The sequence below is a fragment of the Scardinius erythrophthalmus genome, assembly GCF_964197995.2.
Source record: "Scardinius erythrophthalmus genome assembly, chromosome: 4".
In the NCBI taxonomy this organism is placed as follows: Eukaryota; Metazoa; Chordata; class Actinopteri; order Cypriniformes; family Leuciscidae; genus Scardinius; species Scardinius erythrophthalmus.
The window spans coordinates 16,403,636-16,417,333 of NC_138224.1; the positions used below are offsets into that span (position 1 = coordinate 16,403,636).

General features: G+C 40.0%; 1 protein-coding gene across 1 annotated transcript in view; it reads right to left on the reverse strand.

Moving 5' to 3' along the window:
• ppp1r12a (protein phosphatase 1, regulatory subunit 12A) overlaps positions 1-13,698 on the reverse strand; it is a 72,436-nt gene that overhangs the window by 26,704 nt on the left and 32,034 nt on the right. Inside the window, exons 2-7 of the mRNA XM_081362912.1 lie at positions 13,008-13,138; positions 6,795-6,913; positions 1,749-1,908; positions 999-1,143; positions 800-874; positions 618-709 (exon numbers count right to left, since the gene is read on the reverse strand). Coding sequence (XP_081219038.1) covers positions 618-709; positions 800-874; positions 999-1,143; positions 1,749-1,908; positions 6,795-6,913; positions 13,008-13,138 — 722 coding nt within the window. The remainder of the gene's footprint in view (positions 1-617; positions 710-799; positions 875-998; positions 1,144-1,748; positions 1,909-6,794; positions 6,914-13,007; positions 13,139-13,698) is intronic.

Below are 13,698 nucleotides of genomic sequence, written 5' to 3' on the forward strand. Positions count from 1 at the left end.
GTTTGACAGTCGGAAGAGGCGGAACAACGAACAAACTACTTAAGATCTCAACAACAAGAGTGCTTGTGTGAGGACATTTAGAGATACACACAACTGTAGTTTAAAAGAGTAGGCAAATATTTATATCAGTTGTACCTTCAGGAGAGAAATAGCGCAGACACTGGACAAAGATGAAACTTTCAATTACTATTGGTCATCTGCTTGTTTTTTTTCTATCAAATTGAATGTCCTTTAGGCTTTCACATTTTATTCACTTGCTAGGTACAAACAGAAACGAGCAGCCATAAAAAATTGTGTTAGTGTAATGAGTAATGCATGTGCTTGCAGATGCAAATGATGTGTCCTCAATAGCGGTTCAGTTTTGCCATTTAAAATTGATTGAGTTTATACTACCAGATCCAAGTTTGGGAAAACAGCTATCACATCAACCAAACAATGATGAAAAACAGATTTGTGTCCACACCAAAAGCTCTAGTGTGAAAGCGCCCCAAGTGGATTCAGGTGTGTGTGTGTGTGTGTGTGTGTCCTTGACATTTATGGTAGGGTCAAGGCATTGGGCAAACAGTATTATCAATCACATAATGGCGGTTTTTCTCTAGTGAGCAGGAGCCATTTACCTCTTCAGTTGTTTCACAGATTGATTATTGTCCCCAGTAGTGGTAGTTTCTATTAAAGGAGACTTCTTAACATCCTTCTTTTCACTCAGAAGCTAGAACAAACAGAACATGTCAGCTTAAGGCTACAGAACAAAGCAGAATTGTTTATGATTGAAGGTCTGATGCCAAAAGTGTGAAGTTACCAGATTCTGCTTCTTTTGCAGCTCTTCTAAATATCCCAAGACATCTTCATCAGCTACGTCAAACGCCGTCTGACCCTGAGAACCAAATTGCAACATTGTTAGGGTTCAATTCGAATCAGAGACATTTTAGTTGTAGTTCAGACTCTGAGGAAGACTACACTGAAGCTAGTAGCACAGACAAAAGCCATAAAACCCATACCACTTTATTGATGACGTCCATATCACACAAATGTTCTACAAGTATCCGGCATGCCTCTTCTTTGCCCCAGTGTGCAGCAGCGTGGAGCGGAGTCCAGCCATCGTAGTCTTTAATATTTACATCATACCCTGCTTGGATTAAAAGCCTGCAAACAGTTAAAGCGACAGAAATAGCATGATGAGATTAGACAAATCTGGGTTTCTTGGATTTTGGTGCCGCAATCTAAGCTTGGCCTCATTTGCCAAAGGCCTGGGATATTGTGTAGACCAATGGGCTCATTTCTCCATTGCCTAGAAGGCATGTTACGCATGCCAACATTTAGTTGTCACATAAAAATACACATTAGATGTGAAGTTTTCAGATATTCCACACACCCAAAAAAAAAAAAAAAAAGTATATCCGGTTACAGTCCTGTTGTTTTGGTGCAGCAGCAGATGGAGCAGTTGTCACAGTCATTCAACTCTGACATCCAAAGGCTGAAAGCTCCGTAAACAGACACAGCCTAACTCCTGCCACACATCTTGAGCAGTGTTTGTTCAACAGCTCATGATAATCTACTATAATAGAGGCAGACAAACAGGTGACATACTGTCTCGTCCTGTGTACAATAACCAAAAAGAGTTGAAAGGTGAAGTATGGGATGGATAAATCTCACTTATTGGCAAAAGAACAAAGACAAATATTATCACAGGTGTCCTCTGAATCCTTTGAGGATGGCAAAATCTTTCTAATGAAGGCAAGCAAACTTACTTTAAAACCTCAGCGTATCCCTTAGCTGCAGCGACATGTAGTGCGGTCCCCCCAGACTTGGCGTGCCGGACGTCGTTGATCAGGCCGCTGTTAAGCCACTGTCGCGCATCCCTTAGCATGATCCGCTCCTCCTCTTTCCTGGCCGCCTCGATATCCACGCCTGGAGCAAGATGGAGGGAGGGGCAGATCCTTAGGATTAGTACATATACTCAACCTGGCCAAACTGCAGGATGTCCACGGAGGCCAACCATTCGAAAAGCAAAATATAGGATACTTCGACATGGTGAATTATTTTATGATGTGTGCCATGCTAAATGGCTCATGTGAATGGTGCATGTTTAACTGCAGTTGACAACTACAGGGGTCACTATGTTGACTACAGTGCACAGTTTGAGGAATGACTGGCCGTGTCTATAATAGTGACAAAGGTTTGTTTGTGAGGAAAAAAATATGCCAATTACAAATTTTTTCATAAATTGAAATTCAATTAAATTCAATGAAATTGTTCAAGTACATGAAGCTTTTATTGACTACTATCTGATTGATTGTACAAAATAACATTTAAATCAAAGTAAATGAACTTTCTGCTGTGCCAGAACATATCACTATTATTCAAGTGTGGAGAAAAATAATTCAATGCATACTTAAATTATTTTAATGGTTTCAAAAACACAACATGTAAACTAATTCATATTGGAGGACTGCCAAATAGGTCACTGTACCTCTAGTCTATATACTCTGACATTTACTCAGGCATGTAGAGACCTGGGGCCAGTTGCATAAACTTAGCCACTTTAAGACGGTGTCTTAGCTAGTTTGAATATCAAACAGTAAGACAAGAGGTTATCAATCTTACATTTCGATATAAATGAGACTGTTCTGCCTTTTGATGTAACTGACTTTAAAATGTTAGAACCAGTCTTGAAGAAAATAATTAGATGGCTAACTTTAAAGGCTAGTCTAAGAAGTTTATGCAACTGGCCACTGAACAGCATTAAGCTAAAACCAGAAACAACAATAGAAACTTGAGAGTATATAACTTTGAAGTAAGCGACCATTAATCATGCCTCAAAATGCTTAGCAACATCTCCACTGAGTACCAAAACAAGGTCAAAACTTTATATATAGAAAGATAACTGACTGCTACTTGACCTTCCATTTTTGTCAGAATAATGAACGTAAAAGGAGGCATCTCAGATTACAAACAAGAAGCATGCCACAACCCTTATAAGGCTACAGGACTAACTGAATGTCCGGCAGGTGCGACTGCTGGGGAAGTGAACTATGATGTGATTAAAGTGTCAGATTTTGATCAGTTTAGCTGGCGAGTTTGACAAGAGAGCTGGAAGTAAGCCAGCAGCATGAAAAAGACAGGTCTACGGGACAGAAATCTGTAGGAATACCTGTGCAAATTCCATGACAGAGCAGTGCAGTGTAGAGAGAAATATCCGATTGTGGGAAGTATTTATGAAGATTAACAACATCCCTTCATCAAGTGGAGTCTGACTATCATAGGCTTTTCTGGTGTAAAAAGGTGATGTCTAAACAGTAATTTTAAGTACTGTCTTTATCAGTAACAGTAAAAAGCCATTCACTTTCAATAAGAGTTGGTGATTTCTGAGAACATGCCAGATGTCATTGTGAACACAACATTAGAGTCTCAGTGGACATTCGTTCAGAACTATATGTGTGCTGCCATTCGTGTGACTTATCTCTGCTTACGGGTATCAATTCGTTCTTTATTTGCCTGTGTAAACTGGAGCACCAGCACTCCTCAGCAACTCAGGACAAAAGGCTGAAGATATAGCCTACTTTAAACAGGCTATCGAGATGCAGATTGCTCAAAATGGTGAACAAGTAGCGATGTCACCAGTGGCTCTGCTGACTCAACAGGGCCAAAAGATGGGGGAAAACAGCTTTGCTTTGTTTTTCCTTCTTAATAGTTTTGAATGCATTGTGTAACAGACAGCTGATGAGCATAATGGCTCTTTTTTCTCATCTGAAAGACCAAGGCTACATGTAAAAACAAGGTAGAACAAAAGTAAAAACAGGTAGAACAAAAGTGCTTGGAGTGCCAGGAGAATATGCAGCCTTTACAAAAACCAAGAGACAAACTGACCTCCACAAGAGCGCTAAACAACAGCCAAGCGTATTGCCAGGCAGCTAAAACAAACCTAATATAGTTCAAGCTAAATTGAAGGAGGACTGGTGTGGCATCATTTCGAACAAAATCAAGCCAAAACCAAATTTGTTTCAGGCATTGAAAACAGCTTGCCAAAGTGAACTACCATTGGCCTGTGGCAATTATAATAGGTGGACATGCTCTGCAGCTTCACCTTCTTCAGTCCATTTCTTCTGTTCAGTCCTTCAAGGTCAGACGTCCATGAGTTAAACATGAACACACTGCAGAAATTGAAGTTGTAATTCTAAATGAAAGTGACAGGTTACTGAGAGGAAAGAGCATAGAACACATTTAAATATTTATCTAAACTCGGCTCCCAGCAGTGTAGGCTGCATCGGGATGTTCGCTAACAGTATACCACTGCTTAAGTATTTCAAACTTCTTTTTACCCCTAAGCAAAGCATGAAAAAAGAACTTTGCTGTGAGTATACCAGACTTCAAGGCTATTTTATATAAGGTACATTAATCCTCTTCATACCAAAAGTCAGTTATCATCAGACAGATTATATCACCATCTATGATGGACTTAGCGCCTCCGACATCTGATTTTCCAAGCAACAGGAGCTGGAAATGTCTCTTGCTTTGGCTAGAAGAGGCACCTCGGTCACCTGATTCCCGTGGAAATGAGCACCGGCTAATAAGTCTAAGGGATGACCCTACTGAGGGGGTGGTGGTGGTCTCTGCTTAAGTTTAACCTCATGACTAGGGTTTCGTTCAAAAGGAGACAGGGAGTGGGAAAAAAGATAATCACATTAGAAGAGGTTGAAGGCATTATACAACACTCAGTGTTACATAATGCCATCTCTGAGCTGAGAATAGAGCTGTGTCTTATATTACAATACATGGAGTAAAGCGTGGGCTCCCGTTCCAGTCTGACCACCGAAAGACAAGCATCCTCCTTGATCAGGAGGAGAAGGATGATCCATTTCAGCTGTTCAAACATTAGGGTTCACCAGTTATGATATCTGAAGTCCTAAGACTGCGCATGCAGAACTGTGCGATGGAGGTGTGCATGGGTCTATCATACATGCTGACACCTCTTCTCAAAAGCTCAAGTGTACAACCCCCAAATGAAAGCTGACAGCTGCCATTGGCAGAGCCTCACTAAATGCCCATGAGCGTGGGCTGAAATGCAAATGTTATATAACATGCTCTTAAAGAGTGTGACATGCTAACAAATAGCAGGGCAGATCAATTAGCAACAAATTCACACCGAATGTTGAGCTGTTAGGAGAGATAAAGGACAAGCTTGGTTTTTGCTGTCTGAGAATTGTCTTCTTGCCGCATACCAAGATGGGGCTCATGTTTCAGCAGCTACTGTGGGCTTACTGCTGGCCAAAGCCACAAAAGCTAAACCTGAAAAAGGCATACCTTTCTTCACAAAACATTTGTATGTCAATATCTAGTCAAAACTAATTGAAGGCTATTGTTAGGTTCTGAAACAGATTAAAGTGAGAAAAATTTGTTCTGTTAATTGGCCAAACAACACAGTTATTGGCTGATGTGATAGTCCCAAAATGGTCAAATATCAACTGACTAATCAGTCTTTCCCAATTTATGAGTGACAAAGGCAAAAGGCACATTTCTCCAACATTAAGAAAAACAGAAATATAGGCAAAACACCACTAATTATTCTTAAAATAATAATAAATACATTTTATCTTTTTATAGACCTTATTCACAGCAGTGCCATCTTTGATTTTTAATGGGAATGAAAGCGAGGCTGTGAGGGACAGACATGCATCTCTTCAATGGGCTGTACTGTTATTTAATGTGTTTTTGGATTGTTCTGCTCATGAAACACTGGAAAAATATCTTTCCAAGAAATTTCAGTTGACAAAAAACTCCCGACAATAATAAGCTGTGGAAAATTGTAAGTAATCTAGGAGCTTTATACAGCTTTTTAAAGCGGATGCCATTGGAAACACGGCAAGTCTATCCCTCACAGCCTCACTTTCATACCTGTCATGGCGCTGCTCTGAATAAGGTCTATCGAGGCTTTTTCCTTCATTATGCTATCAGGACAGTTGCACCACCCTGACACTGCTTATCAACCAGCAAGAACCTTGGTCTTGGAGCTTGTTCAAATCAAATGTATGGCTAAAGCCCGTTCACAGATTTTCATAGAAGAGAGTGGAAATGCTACAGCTCCATCACCAGCCGCTCTTGCCTCCTCTCCTGTGTCAGAGCAGTCTTTATTATCTGCCGCTGATACATCCTGGTGAGCAAGGAGCCAAACACCACCTCAGGTGGTTAACGCATGTCTGAACAGTGCCTCTCAGTAGCAGTGGGGCTCTGTTTCATCATCAAGACTGGTAAAGGCCAAAAATAGAAAAACCATTCCATCTAGTTTGGGATCATTACAATGGGCAGCGGGTTAAACGAATCATGTTTCTCCATTATGTAAGAAACATCACTACAGCCGGTCGCACCGACCTCCCTAAATCCTTTATGACTTTGCACACGCATGACATACCTTGGACATCAAGTACCCAGGCAAGTCCACAGGCAGGTTAAGAGTGGACACAGGAGAAAGGGCGTTGTGTGTTGCGTTACTGTCTGAGCACTGCTCTAATATTAATTCTGAGTCAATGCACCCCGCTGGAGTCCTGCCAAGACTTGCAGCCTCAACTTGAGTGCACGGCAGCTGGGAAAGTTTAGCATGATGCACATATCACCCCTGGCCATTTGTACGAGGCAATTCATTTGAAGAACTCTGACTCAAAATCATCAGAAAGCAATGATCTCAACCACAGCATGACGCGGACATGACACTAAGCCTTGTACACCCATGCCAAATCATTGTCAGTGAAGATGAAGTTTGGAGTGCCTGTGAAATGTGTGTCAAGGGGAGGTAGCACTACCTTGCCGGTTGATCTCGTTTTGCAAAAGCTCCTCCATGGCCTCCTCCTCTGCGATATCCAATGGTGTTTCTCCCTCGCTGTTTACTACACCGACATTTGCACCTTGACCGATAAGATACCTGTGAAGACATGACATGACGTTTAAAAAGGCAACAGGTGCGATTAATACAATCATTTAGAGATCCAAATTGAATTGACAACCTCTCATTTGGAATAAAAAAAGAAAAAGGAAGGAATTAAATGGGGCCTTATTTTATGTGACTCCCTTCAGACACCTCAAGACAGTGGTGATTAGCATCTTAATCAGAATTCCTTGAAGTCAGGGTTCCAGACTGCGACCAAAATGGTCGCATATGCGACCATTTTTTGAGAATGTGCGAGTTAAAATTTGATGTGGTCGCATTTGTGCGAGTGCATGGTCATGTACTACTCAGTTAAATTCACGCATGAATTTTCCTGCATTGAACTTGTTTTAGCGCCCGCCAAAGTCTTATTTGATCGGTGAGTAATGTAGATGAACTGCTGCGCATGTTTAACTGAAAGAACGAGCAGAGAGAGAGAGAGAGAGAGAGAGAGAGAGAGAGAGAGAGAGAGAGAGAGAGAGAGAGAGAGAGAGAGAGAGAGAGAGAGAGAGAGAGAGAGAGAGAGAGAGAGAGAGAGAGAGAGAGAGAGAGAGAGAGAGAGAGAGAGAGAGAGAGAGAGAGAGAGAGAGAGAGAGAGAGAGAGACGGTCGCGCGCGCGCGCTCTCTCTCTCTCTTCGGAGTCAGGCGAGAGTGTAAACAACAAGACTTCACCGTCTCCAAACTAGGCGCTGTCTTGCTCTCTCTCCCGCGCGCATATTAATCAATATAAATCGACACGGTGGTAAAAGGTCGGAAGAGTTTCCGTGGAGCATTCGGAGATTTTTTTTTTCCTGAATTACCGCTGGGTGTGAATTGTGCTAAATAAGTTGCCTTATCTTCTCTGAAAAGCGTTCCGGACATTCAGCTGACATAAAAAAAAAAAAAAACACACAAAAAAACACTTTAATTAAACGAAAAAAACTATCCAGTGATGAAATGTTTTCTGTGTTGACACAAATCTTGGATGTCCATGTCTTAACTGCTGGGATAATCACACAACGCACATGACACGTCCAATTCGCGAACTAATGACTCCTTTGAACCGATTCATTATAATGAATGGTTAAAACAACTGATCTTTCCAACAGTGAACTCAGGAGACGTCTGAATCGGTGTACTAATCATTAACACTTTACAATAAGGTTCTATTTATTACATAAATTACATAAAAAGTACAGTTTGCTTACTCAAGCAAGCTTAAGCTTTAAAATAAATAAAACCACTTGTTTTTTTGAAAAGCATTTGACTACATTTTTCCACACAGTGCTATCAAGAATCGATAAGAGAATCGTTAAAGAATCGGATCAATAATCAGAATCGTCAGTGGCATTATTATTAATAAAATCTTATCAATTCCCATCCCTATGTGAATATAGTAAAATTATAATCAAACATTAAAGAACATAAATGTTTTTTTTATTAGTTTTTTTAGAGTTAAAAGATTAATTTTTTGCTAACATGAGGTCTTGTGTCACTGTCAGTCTTATTACATCAGTGCAAAACTAGGGTATGCAGATTAAGACCACTATTCATCAGCATGCATTGATTAATTCCATGGCATGTAGCAAAAAAAAAAAAAAAAAAAAAAAAAAAAAAAAAAAGGTGCGACCAAATCATATGCTGGTGCGACCAACTGAGAAAGTTGGTAGCACCAGTGCAACCAGTGGAAAAGTTAGTCTGGAGCCCTGGAAGTGGTCCTTCACTTCTTTTACTGGTTAACAGCATGGATTCATGTCACAGAGTACATAGGCTTTTACAGTTATAAAGGAGTGGCAGTCTCTTGCCTGAAAGACCGCTTCAGCATTGACCTTGGCGTGATCAACACATCGCCCTCACTAACCTCACTGCTCATGTGTCAGATTCAAAAACCACAGCACTAGGGAACAAGACAGCACAGACCTGCCCTTACTACAGTCTGGATCTTCTTACACATTCAAAGCAGCTCAACTAGCAGTTTCTTAATATGAATCAAACACTCTTGCAAAACTTGTTGCAAGAACAGAATACTAAGCCCTCGACTTATGAATTATTGTTCTTTGCAACTTGTTTGAAACTGGTCATTCAACAACAATGTGATGCGCCTTCATTGTTCTTGCTTTGCTGAGATTAATTTGCTGGCAACGTCAAACCAGACATCAGAATCAAATATCTTGCAGGGTGGTCAGAATTATAGAGAAAAAACAGGCTTATTTCTTCAAGGCATGTGCGGAACTACACATTTTTTTAACTAGCTAGTCGGTTGTTGGACGACTAAGCTAAACTAATCAACCACCCTGGCTCATTTATATATATATTAAGGTTGACACATTTGCGGGCAAAATCCATGGTAATCCACATGATAGGGAAATTACCGACACAGAATTCACAACTGGTTCAAGTTGGTCATGCAGATTTGTCATGATGACCAACAAAAGCTGCTTGGTTTGAAAGTGACTTGTCTAAGCTGTGCTGCATGCATTGATACAGTAATGATTATAGACAATGGACCTTTTGACCACGCCTCGAGCCTTGCCCCCATTAGTGCTAAAAATAAGCTATTTTCAGAATTTAGGATGGTTTTCGAGAAGAAAATTTGAGAAATGTCCAATTGCATGTAGAAAATGTGCATATAAATATAAATTGTATATCTGAATCATAAGGCTTTTCATAGGTGTTTGAAATATTGTGTACATAGGTGTTTCATAGTGTACCATTTTGTACACTAACCACTGGCAACTGCTGTTTCGGGTTCTAGAAATATTAGTCCTATAAACATACAAAACAGGTCAGAGTACTCCCAATATTCAGGACAAAAGCGAGCTTGTTCCGTTTTACTGTTTGCCCCATTTAAAAGTCAGCTGATATTTTCTCTAGAGTGCAGTGTTCCCTATACAGATCTCAAGCTTCCAATATAGCTCAAGCATAAAAATCAAAATTAAAAATTCCTGTTTCATAAAGAAGAGTGACACTGACAACACAGCAATGAAGACAAAGTCTTATGCCTAGAGTATTGTGCCGTGGCTTAGCAACATCAATTCAGAGTCAATTTGTCTCATTTGCAGCATTATTTGTGAAGCCTACAGAGGTGCTGCCTAAGTACAGTGTTTCCAATCTGTCACCTCTAAGATTCCATGACGTTCAGGACACTGCCTTAGAAGGCTGCTGCGCATGTAGGTAGTGGGCAACAATACAGATCACTAGGTTATGAAACAATCATTTCATAGAAGAGAATGTTTATCAATTCTTAGTACAGGAAGAATGACTCAATGAATGGAACTGGATTCCCTTCAAGCAGAGTGTCAGATCATATGCACCACAGCTATGATTTCAGCACAGGCTAGGTGCTAATCCATCCCCATAGTGTAGCATGAGAACAGAGTTCACTTTGGGCTTCAAACCTGGGCTGACCTCTTAACCAGGTTACACATAGCTGGCAAAAAACCCTATCAACATATGAACTGTGAGGGAAAAAATAAACTAGATGTAGAACTAAGCGTTTAAAGGGGGGGTGAAACACTCAGTTTCAGTCAATATCATGTTAATCTTGAGTACCTATAGAGTAGTATTGTATCCTTCTCCAAAAAGTCTTTAGTTTTATTATATTTATAAAAGAAAGATAGGCTGTTCCGAGTCTTTCCGAAAAAAAAAAAAACGAGCGGCTAGAGGCGTGCCGTGTGGGCTGTGCTTACGCGCCGATAGCTAACAACACACAGACATTTGAAGCAGTTTTACTCACGGTTCCAACGCACGACCGTTAACCTTTATCGTTGGGACTGCTCCATCCTTAAGCATTAGACGATCTGCAAATCCGGCGTCGAACTGGGCCTTGTTTATAAAACAATCATCGTCGAAATGCACTAGCAGCGAGCACAGAGCTTTGATGGGCGTACTGCTTTCGCTCTCTCGCTCGTCGTCGCTCTGGTCTACGGGTGCGCGCGCGCCCTTCCGGGAGAGTGCCCTTAGGACCCATATAAGGAAATTCGCCCCATCTGACGTCACACATGCCCATACTCGAAAAAAACTATCCAAAACTTGTGACAAACCGGAAGGAGTATTTTTGGCACAGAAATACTCCATCAAACGTACAACTTAATTTTTGAAACTTTGTCCATGTTTAGCATGGGAATCCAACTCTTTAACAGTGTAAAAAAATCAGTATGCATGAAATAGCATTTCACCCCCCCTTTAAAATATTTCATCACATGCTTCGGCTGAACACCTCGCAACTACGAGCGAGTCTTAAAATGCACTTAACCACCCTAAAATGAACTTCTTAAACTTCTGAACAGTAATGTATATATCAGGGCTCGAGACTAACGGCGTCCTATCGTCCTGGGGACGATAGAAAATGTGTTTAGGACGAACAGAAATATTCTCCAGGACGCCTACAGGACGAAAGACATTTTTGTATGTGTGTTCATTTATTACTAGCCTATTTGGGTAACTTGCTTAGAAAATGCCAAAATTAACCGACCAAGCGCTGACTACAACGGAGCGCGTCTTCTCACGCTGTTAATATAGTTACTATCACCGGCTACTCACCCGGAGACTTGTTTCGCGGTAGGCTACATCTATCACATGACTTATTTTCACAGACAAAAACGAGACGATAACTAAATAAAAACTAGTTTTGAATGACAAAAACTATGACGAAAATCTATTGACATTTTCGTCAACGAATAAAACCTAGACAAAAATGTTAGATAGTGACGATTTGGGAAGCGATCCAGTCAGAACTGATGTCCTGCATTTGTGGTAGATGCGCACATTTGTACTGTGACGTGCTGATCTACCCAGCGGCACACGGGTTGACATGCGCTGCATGCCTCACAAAACGTTAAAAAATGTAAACATCTGAGAGAATGAGTAGAGCAGACATATAGCAGCTAGATCTGAATAAGAGTGACGACGCAAAAAAAAGAGCTCTATTCGGTACGGTTCTCTGTGCGCACACACCCGACCCGAAGCGTGCAGCCGTTCACACAGACAGCGCGCGAGTATGGAATTGAGCTCTCTTTCGTGTCTGAATGGACAAATACACACAACATTATGTAGAAATGTCCGTTTTGGAGAGTATTCATATAAATTATGTCGGTTATGTCTTAAACAGTTGTGAGTGTATCGGATGTGCATCAGTGCATTGGATCCGCATGTCATTGGACACGACCCCGATGTCTTAAAGTGGCAGTGAGTAATAAACCTGATGCGGTCTGTGTCCTTAAAATTGATCAAGCAACAAAAGAAAAAGAGAAAAGCATTCACTGCTTGTTAATAGCTTTAATAAGGATTCATTATATTTAATTCATACAAATAAATATGTCTGCTGCTTGAAAGAATGATGATATTTTTGAGATATGTAGTCACCATTATTTATTTTTTAATCCAACCAACTCAAAAACGTTTTGAGCTGAATGTATTTTTCTCTTAATTTTTGTATATGTAAAAAAAAAAGAAAAAAAGAAAAAAGATTAGTTCTGCATGAATACAAAAAAGCATTTAACACCTGTTATTTTTTATTAAATCTGTTTTTTACCTGTTTACAGATAACTACTTTGAATGGAGCTAAATAAATATAATAATATATATCATAAACATTTTAATGGTGTTTTTATTATGTGATTAACAGCTAACAACTATAGATGATAAAAACAAAGTAAAGAAACGGCATGTTTATTTTGGGACGGTTGACATTCACTTTAGGACGGTTCAAATAGTTTTTCAGGACGGTTCCAGGACGGAGGTGAAAAAAGTTAGTCTGGAGCCCTGGTATATATGCATCATAGGATATTTTTGCATTATTTGAGCTGATTTCATAGCTAGCACGTTGTGTATAATAATATAGATCAAATTCGATAATTTCACACTTTGTTTATTTTGACAATTACAGCTATAATTTGTATTTTATACTTTATTATTTATTTGAAGTATGGGACAAAGGTAAAACAAAAACTAAACATTAAGGGCATTGGAAAAGTAGCAAAAAATAAATGATGAAAAATGAAAAATAAAAGATGAAATTCTTTTTAAAAAAGAATCAACCCCATGGGACATAAAACTGCCTGAAGATGAAGAAACAACTTCATATTTTCTGTAGAGGGGAAGCGGTACTTACTCAGCGATGTCGAGGTATCCGCAGGAGGCGGCGGCATGAAGGGGGATCCAGCCCTCGTTGTCGGGCTGGTTGATACAGGCCCCATGCTCCACAAGGAAGGTCACCATGTCTACATTATCATCTATGCAGGCCTGAAAAAAAAGACGACAGGAGTTAACATCTAAGCAAGATAATCATCTAGCAGTTTAACAGAGTAAACCTATTCAAATCATTGACTTTTTCAAAACACTATTCATGCAGCATATAGCATTTTAGTCACCCAAGGTTCAGATTAAGAGCCTTAGCAAAGCACAGTTTCATAAACCCAAAAGTGAGCTTCAGGCTCAAACATTAATCTTCAGTGGGAACCTATTCCTCCAAACAAAGACACATTATGTCATCAGGTAACCAAAATCCCTTGAGGGAAATATGGAGGTCTGTAATTAAAGCATGTCACCACTCGATGAGACAAAAGAGCTTGGTTAAGACTAGCGTTGTCACTGCCATGACAATATAGACACTACTATTCAAAGGTTTGAGGTCAGTAAGATTTTTACTTCGATTAAATTAAGTTTTATTCAGCAAAGACGCATTAATCAAAAGTGACAGTAAAGACATGCATCGCGTTTTACAAATATTAAGTAGCACAACCACTGTCAACATTGGTAAGAAAACCACCAAATCAGCATATAATGATTTCTGAACGATCATG